Source organism: Carassius carassius, chromosome 35, assembly GCF_963082965.1.
Source record: "Carassius carassius chromosome 35, fCarCar2.1, whole genome shotgun sequence".
NCBI lineage: Eukaryota > Metazoa > Chordata > Actinopteri > Cypriniformes > Cyprinidae > Carassius > Carassius carassius.
Genome location: NC_081789.1, coordinates 26,535,696 through 26,547,861, shown reverse-complemented (window position 1 = coordinate 26,547,861; position 12,166 = coordinate 26,535,696). Strand labels below are relative to the sequence as shown.

Below are 12,166 nucleotides of genomic sequence, written 5' to 3'. Positions count from 1 at the left end.
AGTAAATCAACGCTGCTGTGATGTGTGAAACACTTGAGTTATCAAAGGCACATCATGATAACACTGTGATCTGAAGAGCATCAGGGTCTCACCATGTCCTGCAGCCCACGGTCAGCAGCGCCCCCTGTGGGACAGTGACGGCCACAGGTCTGTCTGAGCCCTGATGGAGGAGATGGACACAGCCGCACTGATCCGGACGGACACACGATCCGTTCTGCTGCAGGAGACCCTGGAACACACATCACAGCAGCGAATCATGGGATATAACGTCCAAATAAATACATAAATAAATATTACAATGATATTTATCATTATATATATATTTATCAGCATATTTATATATATTATTTTTATTTAATTAATTTTATTATTTTTTATATTATTTTATATTATTATTTTTATTTATTATTATGTTTTATATTAATTATATTATTTTTATTTAATTACTTTTTTATAAATTTTATATTTTATTTTATTTTTATTCATTAATTTTATTTATTAATTTTATTTATTTATTTTATTTTATTTTTTTTCCTGTTTGGGGAAATTCTGGTAACACTTTACATTGAACAAAAGCATTAAATTAACTAACATTAACGCAGATTAATAAATGCTGTAAAAATACATATGATCACATTGTCATTCTAATATTAACAAATGAGAGCTCGCTGTAAAGAGTTACTGAAAAGCTTTATGTGAATTTGTGTGAAATGTGTGCAGGACAAACCTCCGCACAGAAGCAGCCGGGTGTGCAGTTGTGGGACGAACACGAGTGCGTTTGACCCAACAGATCACAGTGTTTCTCACATGGAGATCCACATTCAGAGAACAGGAAGGGTTTCTCACAATCTGACAGACACACAGATCAGTGTGAGAGTGAAATCAGTTACATAATGAACAAACAAACACAAATAATCCAATATTCTGTTTGCACAAAACATGCTGTTATTACCATAAAAGTATGCATGAGGAATTATTCTTGTATCATGCAAATCTCAGTTTTGCGTGTGCATGTTATTACACACACAGTATATTACATGCATGGTCTTCTTGTAGTGTTTGTGGTGTAAAAAGGTCATGTGATTATGGTCATCAGACTGTGATCACCTGTGCAGTTGTCAGGTTTGCAGGGCCGGCTCTGTCTCTCGAGATCAGAGCAGTGCTGTCCACCGCTGGCTGAGATGAGCGGTGCACGAAAGCGTTGCTGATACTGAGACTCACAGGAGCAGTCGCTCCACGCGCTCCATTCAGACACGGGACAGGCTGAACACAGAGAACAGATGCACATTTAAGGGTAAGACACCACAGGTGAACAGAGGACAGCTCATCATGCTTCCCTGCTTAATTAATCACAGTACATTAAGACATTACGTTGTGTACCAATATGTTGTTTAAAAATGCATTATTTAATTAAAAATGCATTCATTTGCATACATTTCTGCTACCTTATTAACTATTCATAAGCAGCAACTATTTGTGAATAGTGAGAATCGGACCTTAAAATAAAGTGTTAACCCAAATTCTTGTTTCATTTTGTTGACATATTAAAAAGTTTTTACCAAGGAAGTTTTGGATTTCTTTTTTTTATTACTCTTTAATTTTTAAAATAGTTTCAATACATAGAAAAAATGCATTTTAACATGTTTTTAGGTATAAAATGTTATATAAATCAGGTGACTGATATATGAACGAACCCCTCTGTAAAAACCTTTAATTATGGATATGAATAAAACTAAAGTTTCTTGCATGTAAGTTTCTGACTTATGGATTGTAATATGTATTGTCATTGGAATCTACTGATGCAAACAGATACAATGTAATAAAAAAAACACTTAAATATTTCTTTTCTCTATGGTTAAAATGGTTAAAAATCTCAGAACTGACCAGTGCATGAAAAACAATAGTTGTGCTTGTAGCCTCTTGCCTTAAAAGTCAAATCTTATTGGTAAAACAAATATTAATTAAAAAAAAAAAAATCACATGCATATATTTTAGATGCTATTTCTCCTTAATCTTGGCTCTTCGCTGCGCTGGTTTCTGCTTTATTGTGGTTTACCTGGACAGGGTCTCTTATAACATAGCTGTGTCTCCTCTGCGCCTCTCTGGACATCTGGAGGACAAGCGTGATCTCCTGTCTCCTCACACACACACTGCCGCCGTCTGGAGATCAGGCCTGCGCCGCAGCTGCGAGAACAGGACGACCACGGCGACCAGGGGCAAAGGTCATCTGCAGGACACAGAGGTCAATCGAGGAACATTAATGATGACCTGCATTCATGTGACTTTCTTTATTATATAACACATAACACAAATAATATAAAATGCATCCAAATAGTTCTAGTTAATCACATCAAAGGACATATTAGATGATGATCATGTAGATTGCTTTCTATTAAAAACAAAACGGGATAAGGTCTGTTCTAGTACCAAGACAAAGTGCAGCGTGACAGTCCCGGGTGTCTCTCTCAGGTCCAGTGCAGTCGGTGCCGTTGTTTCGCGGTGGAGGGTTGATACAGGCGCGGGTGCGGATCTGTTTACCCTTCCCACATGTCACGGGACAGTCTGACCACACTGACCACGGCGTCCATCCACCGTCCACTAATACAACATCAAATCATTCAGAACATGAAATAAAGAAATACTCTTGGTTCCTACAAGCCCAGTTGATTCCCATGACACTTCCTGTTGTTTAAAATCAAGGCGGTTTTTAAGAATATAACAGAGATTGTATTTACAGAAAGGAATTTACAGCTGATTAAATATATAATACATTTACATGAATTTTTTTTTTTTTTTTTCTATTACCTTTCTATGCCTGAAAAGGTAAAAATAAAATATTTTAATTTTATTTACACTGAAATACATTTTTTGTTCATTTATATGAGATGTATATTATATTTGTGTTATTGTTAACTAAAACCTTTAAAAGTCATTGTCGGTTACTGAAATCAGTCGGGAATAAAATAGAACAAATATCAGACAATACATTTAAATGAAAACTAAAAAATGTTGCCTTGGCATCTAAATAAAATAAAATGAGTACTAAAAATACTAAAACTAAAACTAAATAAAAATAAATTAAAGCTAAAAAAAATTAGAATAATAATGATAAATTCACTTAAAATTATAAAAACACAAACTAAAATTTTAATTAAAACTGACAATAAGAAAAAAGGCACATTCAAAATAATGGTTATGACTATAATGATACTAAAATAACACTGAGGAAAATTTCTAAATTGATAAATTAACTTAAAATAGATTTATACATTTTATAATAATATACAATTTTTTTCTATGAAATAAATGCAGGTTATCACACGTCCTTATATTCTATAAAATAAATGAACCTCAAAAAAAAAATGATGCATTAAAATAAAAATAAATGAGAAAAGCTATAATGTATTTGAACTGTAAATACAGGAGATACACACCTCGACAGTCTATATTTTGGCAGTAGTCTCCTTCAGGGATGCAGGTGCTGAAAACACACAGAAAAGATAGAGTTTTTGCTGAACTTTGTAAAATATTGAATAAATATTATCTCTCTGAAGCTCCTAAAATAGTTCCCGGTGTCTCTCACCATTGTTGACATTCCCCTTCTAACCAGGTGTCTCCGACAGACAGTTCCTGCTCATCATGGACACACAGCGGGGGACACGCACCGAGGTCACATGGTTTGTGCTGGACTTCCTCAAACTGGCAGTTTGCACCGTCATCCTCGGGAACAAGAGATCTGGAAAACAGAAGTACATATTCATAAAATCCTGCATGAATGGAGCCTGCATAACCAACTCTGTGTGTGCATCCCACCTGAATCGAGTCCTCTGTCCAGGGCCGCAGGTGGAGCTGCAGGAGGCCCAGGTGGACCAGGAGCTCCAGGAGCAGCTGTGTTCTCCTGCGCAGGTGTGATTGGTGCAGGTGAGATGCCCGTCTGCGCAGCTGCAGTTGTTGCAGTCCACCTGATGTGTGCTTCCTGCGGCCCAGCTCTGACCCAACACATCCAGACAGTCACACTGCCACGTCTGGACACACACGCCATCCTGCTGCAACTGACCTACACACACACACACGCACGCGCACGCACACACACACACACACACACAAATGCACACACACACACACACACATGCACACACACACACACACAAATGCACACACACACACACACACACACACACACATGCACACACACACACACAAATGCATACACACACACACACACACACACACACACACGCACGCAATCACACACACACAATCACACACACACACACACACACACGCACACACACACGCACGCAATCACACACACACAAACACACACACACATGCGCACACACATGCACACACACATGCGCACACGCACGCACACACATGCACACACACACACACACACAAATGCACACACACACACAAATGCACACACACACACACACACACACACACACACACACGCAATCACACACAAACACAAAAACACACACACATACACACACGGACACACATGCACACACACACAAATGCACACGCACACACACACACATGCACACACACACACATACACACACACACACAAATGCACACACACACACACACACACACACACACAGACACACACACACACACACACACACACACACACACACATGCACACACACACAAATGCAAACGCACACACACGCACACACACACATGCACACACACACACACACACATGCACAAATGCATCAAATATCAAAAACAGTACTGTATACTGGCAGAAAATAATGTTTTGGAATGACACAAATAAAGTTAAATACAGCTCAGAAAACACTTGAAAAATATTGGAATAATAATTCAATCATTCATTGGAAGAAATTTGACTGCTATGTTTAGAAAAAAAATGTCTCAAATTTATGTACATTTATATAGATATAAATATTAGATGAAAAACTTAAGCGTAAACATTTAGAAAGGTTGCCTTGACAACTAGCTGAACTAAATAAGTCTATAAGTTGCACTAAAATGACTAAAACCAAAACTATGAAATAAAGCTATGTAAAAATATTTAAAATAAAGAAAACCTAATAAAACAGACAATAACAAAAATGACTTAAATTGAAATTAACTGAAGATATAAAAATAAAAGCTCATTCATATGAATACTTACTATAGTTCCCAAGTAAAGGTAAACTAATATGCAGCAGATGATCTTGTTTAACTGTTATCTCACCTCGAGGACAGCGGCAGCCCGACTGACACTCAGTGTTTCTCTGACACTCGATGCCCTGCTGCAGGTCTGAGCAGCGCTGAGGACACTCATTAACACACGCCACAAACTCCTGCCCCGCCGGACAGCCCTCGTCACCTGAGCACACACACACACACACACACACTTTATACATTCTGATGGAACTGAACACCATCATATTTGACACTCGGGCTTCTAAATGATCAACATGATCCACACATTATCTACTCTACTAGTAAAAGATCTTTTAGAGTAATTATACAAGCGTCCAGCTTCAGCTCGACTCAGATCTCTCCTGATTCTGATCGAGTAAAGGTCAGAATAAGGTCAGTAATATCTCCAGATGAACTCTTCCTGGACTGAAGCAGCTCAGCTTTACTTGATTCTCCATCAATCATGTTTTAGACTCTCAAATCTTTAGAGGAGCGTTTGTTTCCAGAAGCTTTACTTTCACTGTTCCTCAGCGGAGGAATGATCTTCACAAGCCTCCAGAACATCTCACATCTTCTGAGGAGACTTGATTTCTTCAGCTCTCAATCACTGTGTTATATGTGCGGATCATTTACATCTCATCTAACTGAGACACATCACTGGAGATATAGATTGATAACTGATATTTAGATCATTTTATAAAGTGTCCTCAACACTGAGTTACATTACAAGCTATCAGAATTTCATTGTACATTTTGGCCATCTAAATATCATCCTCTGCATTAAATCGCATATTTTTGCTCATTTTGAGGTATTTTTTCCTCAATAATTACATTATATAAGGCTATATGAGCCATAAAAGTCTGATGGGTCAAATACAATACTCAACATAAAAACTTATGCAAACTTGTTAAAAATATATAAATTCATTTTTTCTGACCATTATTTCATATATGTGGCTTTACAAGATTAAAATGCTCTTAAAATGTCTCAGATAAATCTCTTTAAATTAAACATTGACTCTAATTTTAAGCATGTTCCTGATCTTATTTTGCATAATTCATCAGTTTTTATTATCTAAAAAAAATTGTTTTCATAAAGCTTTCTCCACCTCTGAGACAACAAGTCTTGTGGACGAACCAATAATATCATATCCTGCTTTCATGACAGCATCAAATCAAATGATCTCCTAGTGAATCTTTCTGAACGTTTTGTGACGCTATCTTAGTATTGACGATAGCATCACATTTTAGTGCCATGCTGCCTGTGTTATTGCACTTCTGCTTGTTCAGGTGTGAGCTCGTACCGCAGGGTTTGGTGTTGCAGGGTTTGACATGGTTCTTCTCTCCTGTGCATTTGTGGCCTCCGTTTTTGGGTGGAGGGCTGGAGCAGGAGCGGGTCCTGATGGAGCGTCCACCGCCGCAGGCTTTATCACAGCGGGACCAAGAGCTCCAGCGAGACCAGCCTCCGTCCACTGAACAACAACACACTCAACACATCACCTGTGTTTATATTACCTATATATCCCATGCTTTTATCTTCTCAGATAACTGTCTCTCTTGTTTCAAGTTTGTTACATTTCTTTACTCAGACAACAATAATAATAAAGAAAATGTTTTGTGATGTAAAACAAACAATAAACTGCAAAAAAAAAAAATATATATATATATTTGATCTTTGAAAATATACTTTAAAATATATAATCATACAATTTAATAATTATACAACAATTATGAAATTAAGAAATAACAACAATATTAATAATAAACATTTCTATATTTCTTTAATAATATGCTTTTTTTGTGTAAACTTTTTGCAACTTAAAACACTATACATTGCAAATATAGTAATATAGATTTTTACAAATATACTTACAACAAAATAATAATCAGCATTATAAAATAACAATTAATAATAATAACAATAGTTAATATTAAATAATATTATATGTATACTGTATATATTTAATTTATGTAAATTTTCTACAATGCAAACTAACTATACACTGTAAAAAAGTATTAAATATTATGCTTAGTAAAAAAATAAAATAATAATAATTCTTTTATAATATTTAATTCTTAATGAATGCAATTGTCTTGATTTTTCTGTAAATTATCTAATCATCCTTAAAATAACTTAAAAATATCTTAAAAATTGTGATAAATGCTTGTTTTTTGGAATATAGATTTTCATCTAGATTTTTTTTTCTTCATTTTGACTTTGAGTTTATTCAGGTGTTGTAATATCAAGATTTAGACAAATCAATCTAAATGTACGAACAAAAGTTTATTCTCTCTCTTGTTTTTTTACTCACCGCGGCAGGCCCGAATATTACAGAAGCGGTTTTCCACGTTGCCGCCCAGGATGTCCTGACACCAGGTCCCATTGACGCCCGGGGCGAGGAAAGTTCGGACGCGCTGCTGCTGTCCCACGCCACAGGAGCGAGAGCAGGAGCTCCACTCGCCCCAATTCATCCAGGAGCAGTTCCTGTGAGCGCATTCAGGACCCTGACACACACCACCATCTGAGACACAAACACCTTCACATTACACACAGAACTAGAGACACGATTGACTCTACATCACAAGCAAGCATGTAATATAAATAGATGTTATAATGAGAAGGCACAGGTGTGCAGGTTAATATCATCATGGAGGTGATCTGTACCAGGACACTGGGGCAGGTTACAGACTCGCTCCTGTCGGGTTTCTCCAGAGCAGCGTTCACGAACACATTCCCTCGTACGGAGCTTCAGAGCAGGAGAAGCCGGATCACTGCAGGTTCTGGAGCACGGAGTCCACACCGTCCACTGAGAGAAACCAGCATCCTCGTCTGAGGAGAGAGAAGAGACTATAGTACAAGACTTTTAAATGAATAAAGAAATAATCTATTTATTAATAATAATAATAATAATAATAAATAAAATCAACAAGAACATAATAATTATAATGTTTACATATTATAATAAACATACATTAATAACAACAACACCAACACAACAAATTGATTATTTATTATTAATAACAATTTATTATTAATTTTATATATAAATTTTTTATTAATCCGTAATATAATTAATAATACAATAAATATTGTCAGTGTTATTTATAAAAAAAATATAAGTAAATAAATATTTCATAATTATTGTTGATATTAATAATAAAGCAAATAAATAAATAAATAATCTCTTAATTACTAATAAATCCTAAAATCATTATTAATGCATGTAAACAAATAAACAGGTAGTAATAATAATAATAATATAATAAATAAAAACAACAAGAACATAATAAAAATAATGTTCACATATTATAATAAAAATACATTAATAACAACAATACCAACACAAAAAATAGATTATTTATTATTAATTATTGTTGTTGTTATTAATAAAAAGCAAATAAATAAATAAATAAATAAATAATCTCTTTATTGCTAATAAATCCTAAAATCATTATTATTGCATGTAAACAAATAAATGCAAATATTATCATTTATATTTGTATTATTAATAATAATGCAAAGAATAAAATTAATATTTTAATAATAATAATAATAACAATTATTATTATTATAACAATAATTCAAAATAGAATTATTATTATTAATAAATTAATAAAATAAAGAAATAAACAATATTAATATTGGTGATAATAATAATAACAACTTAATTTTAAAACATAGATAGAAAAACTAACTACTAACTAACTGAACAAATGAATGAATGAATTAATTTACACCTAATCAGTCATTACCTGGTAAAGATGGTTCCTCTGTCGGAACTGCTACCACTGTAAAGACAGTAAAAAAACTTCAGAACTCCTATAACAAATAAGCAGTCTAAAAACCTAATAAAATAAAAAAAATATGCCTGTTTCTATCAATAATGTATTTGGGGCATGTACATGGGCAGTCGGGTGTCTGGCAGTAGGCTGTGTCCAGCAGGGGCCCATCACAGTCTCGGCCCCCGTGAGCAGGACTGGGTTGGTTACAGCTTCTGCTGCGACTCTTCTGACCGAGGCCCCCACAGCTGAGTGAACAGGGGCCCCAGGGGCCCCAAGGAGACAGCCCTCCGTCACGGGGACACGGAACCAGAGAGCAGTTCCACAGCCCATGTTCACACGAGCTTCAGAACAGACACAGATGTATTACTGACAAATAGAGTTTTGAAATGAGAAAAGAATGAGAAATGAAATGTTACCAGGAACTGCATTCATGCACCAGATCCTCTCCAGACATCAGCTCTGACCCCAGTGTGATGTTCTGGAGGTCAGGGGTCACCGACACGCTTTGTAAAGAGGTCAGGAAGTCAGTGTCCACCAGACATGGACATTCCTACAAACACACACAACAGCTTCTTAAAACGATTTCACTTACTTAACTATTTTATTACCACTGCAGTGCAAACTAGGTCAAGAATAAAAACCAGTGCTGTCAAGTGATTATTTTCCCCCCAATACTCTATAAACTTGTTTTTATTTTCCACCTAATATTTAACCATTGTTTAACCATTGTTAGGTTGTTTCGGCTGCTATTACTTTAAGAGCTGCTGAATGTGATGTGGATCTGACACGCATCATATTTTCTCTCGACTCATATATAACATATTGCATGCATGCACAGTTTTAAAGCAGCTTTAATTGTCTTTTTGGTAACTTAATGGATTAACTGACTACAACATTGCATGCACGTGGTTTATTTCATGTGCTGGCGCCGTTGTGCATGCACAGTAGTGTTTCCTAGTGCTGAGGTACTTTCAGTATGCACATTAATCAGCATGACATGAATATGAGCTCACATAAACGCAGGATCCGTTGTGCTGGTAGGTGTTGAGAGGACAGTGGCAGCCCTCCTCACAGCCCTCAGAATAACAGCCCTCGTGACCTCTGACCTGAGAACAGCTGAATGGACAGCCTTCACCTCGCTCACACTCCCGATAGAGACGGCCTGGAGGACAGCCCACCTCTGACCGACACACACACACATGAATATATCACATAAATATACAAAAAGAAAAAAACAGTCAGAGTTTTATAAGAATGAGCCATAAAGCAATACCCCCTAATAGTCATTGTACAATTCAAACACTAGCTAAAATATTGAAATATGCAAATGCATACAGAATACGGTTTAAGGACAGGCTCTTTTCTCGTAACAGATCTCTAAAAATGGCTGATGTGAATTTGCAGAGAATTTGGAGAGAAAATCACAGGGGATGCTGGGACATTTCACTTTTAAATGAGGACAGTGTCTTATCTGGAGCTCTGAGACCTTCACTGCATATTAGACGGGTCTTATAGTCACCGAGATGCACAAAACTACCTGTTTGAGTATGTATAATCAATGTATAATCACAGGACGAACCGGAGCTATTATAATGATCCTTGAAGCCCTCCCATCGTGATTCAGAACAAACATTTATAATGCTTTCTGAGAAGAAAATGAAGGATTTAAGCTGCTTTGACATCCTTGTCCGTGTCTGTAACACTAAAAAGCTGCTGTGTGCAGAGGCAGGAAGCCATTAAAGCATAATTGACTCAAATACTGGCTGGTTAACACTTCATTCAGAAGTTCACTGTATTTATACATATTTTTTTCCAACTTTTATATTTCTACCTAACAAAAAAATGAGATAATTAATTCATTAGTCATTTATTAATTGATTGATTTGTTTATTTATTTAGCATTATTAGTTTTATTATGAATTATTTTTTATTTTTGAATTAAGCCCTAGTCACTCTGGCCATTTCAATGGTAATAAAATATGATTTGTATCCTTAATTTTTAATTATTGAAATGACTAATTTTATATATTTGTTTGCATGTTTTTGTTTGTGTATGTATCAAGTCCTAATCAAACTAATTAAGAATGCTTTGTTTTTTTACATTATATATTTGTTTGTGTTTGATTACTTGTTTGTTTTGGATAAAGTCCTAATCACACTGATTAAAAATAGCTTTGTGTGTTTTTTGTTTTTGTTACTTATTTTGCATTTATTTGTTTATTTTTGCATTAAGCCCCAATCACACTGACTATCTTAAGGGTCCTAAAAACATTTATTTTTTATTTAGCATAATTTGTTTAAATATAATTTATTAGTTTATTTTTTGCATTAAGCCCAAATCACACATATCATCTTAATGGCAATAAAAAAAGGCTTCATTTGTGTTTTGCATTTAGCACAAATCACACTGACCACCTTAAGCATCCAAAATTAAGATTTGTTTTTTTAAGGCAAAATATAATTTATTTTGGTGGGAAGTATGACCTGGACACGTTCTATGACAAGTTTTGCAAGAAGTTTTTTTCTGAAAACAGCTTCCTAAAACTATTATTATTCTGACCGACTGCTGATCGAGTGTTTGTCTTACCCAGACACACTTGTGTGTTACAGGTCTTGCTCTGGCGTCTCATGCCCGAACAGGGGGGCGTCCTGCAGGATCGGCTTCGGCTCTGAGACCCTCCTCCACAGCTGACGGTGCAGGCAGACCACGCTGACCAGTCGAACCAGGGACCAGAGTCTACAGGAGTCATAATACAGACAGAAAATACAGAGCTTCTGCACTCTATAGAGAGTATGTGAAGGGTGCAGCGGTCACACGCACTCACCTGTGCAGCTGTGAGTGTTGCAGGCTTTCTGCTGTCGGCTGGATCCCACACACTCTCTTCCTCCGCTCTGAGGGGCGGGGCTATCACACTCACGCATCCGGATCTTAACCCCGCCTCCACACTGGGCGGAGCATTCCAACCAGCGAGCCCATTGGCCCCAGCTGCCGTCGACATGGCAACCAGGAACTGAGTCACACTGCAGGACACCTGCTTCACAGGTACTGAACAACAGGATCGAAAAACATACAGACACAGAGATAAAGAAACAATTATTGTTTTGTTTCAGTGTTCAGAGCTGCTTTTCTTTGACTAAACAAATTGTGCAAAAATGACAAAAAGCCCACTGTACCAGTTCTGACAGTCAGTGCTGATGCTCTCTCCTGGAGCCACAT

At 36.2% G+C, this 12,166-nt stretch overlaps 1 protein-coding gene across 1 annotated transcript in view; it reads right to left on the bottom strand.

The window, feature by feature from the left end:
• Window positions 1-12,166, bottom strand: part of sspo (SCO-spondin) — an 88,069-nt gene that overhangs the window by 19,849 nt on the left and 56,054 nt on the right. The window contains exons 76-94 of the mRNA XM_059524213.1: window positions 12,124-12,166; window positions 11,775-11,995; window positions 11,537-11,686; window positions 9,963-10,129; window positions 9,366-9,499; window positions 9,070-9,290; window positions 8,920-8,955; window positions 7,832-7,996; window positions 7,479-7,688; window positions 6,471-6,638; window positions 5,216-5,350; window positions 3,814-4,057; window positions 3,584-3,736; window positions 3,435-3,481; window positions 2,428-2,598; window positions 2,057-2,227; window positions 1,108-1,263; window positions 728-849; window positions 93-229 (exon numbers count right to left, since the gene is read on the bottom strand). The exon at window positions 12,124-12,166 is cut by the window's right edge and continues 54 nt beyond it. Coding sequence (XP_059380196.1) covers window positions 93-229; window positions 728-849; window positions 1,108-1,263; window positions 2,057-2,227; window positions 2,428-2,598; window positions 3,435-3,481; window positions 3,584-3,736; window positions 3,814-4,057; window positions 5,216-5,350; window positions 6,471-6,638; window positions 7,479-7,688; window positions 7,832-7,996; window positions 8,920-8,955; window positions 9,070-9,290; window positions 9,366-9,499; window positions 9,963-10,129; window positions 11,537-11,686; window positions 11,775-11,995; window positions 12,124-12,166 — 2,851 coding nt within the window. The remainder of the gene's footprint in view (window positions 1-92; window positions 230-727; window positions 850-1,107; window positions 1,264-2,056; window positions 2,228-2,427; window positions 2,599-3,434; window positions 3,482-3,583; window positions 3,737-3,813; window positions 4,058-5,215; window positions 5,351-6,470; window positions 6,639-7,478; window positions 7,689-7,831; window positions 7,997-8,919; window positions 8,956-9,069; window positions 9,291-9,365; window positions 9,500-9,962; window positions 10,130-11,536; window positions 11,687-11,774; window positions 11,996-12,123) is intronic.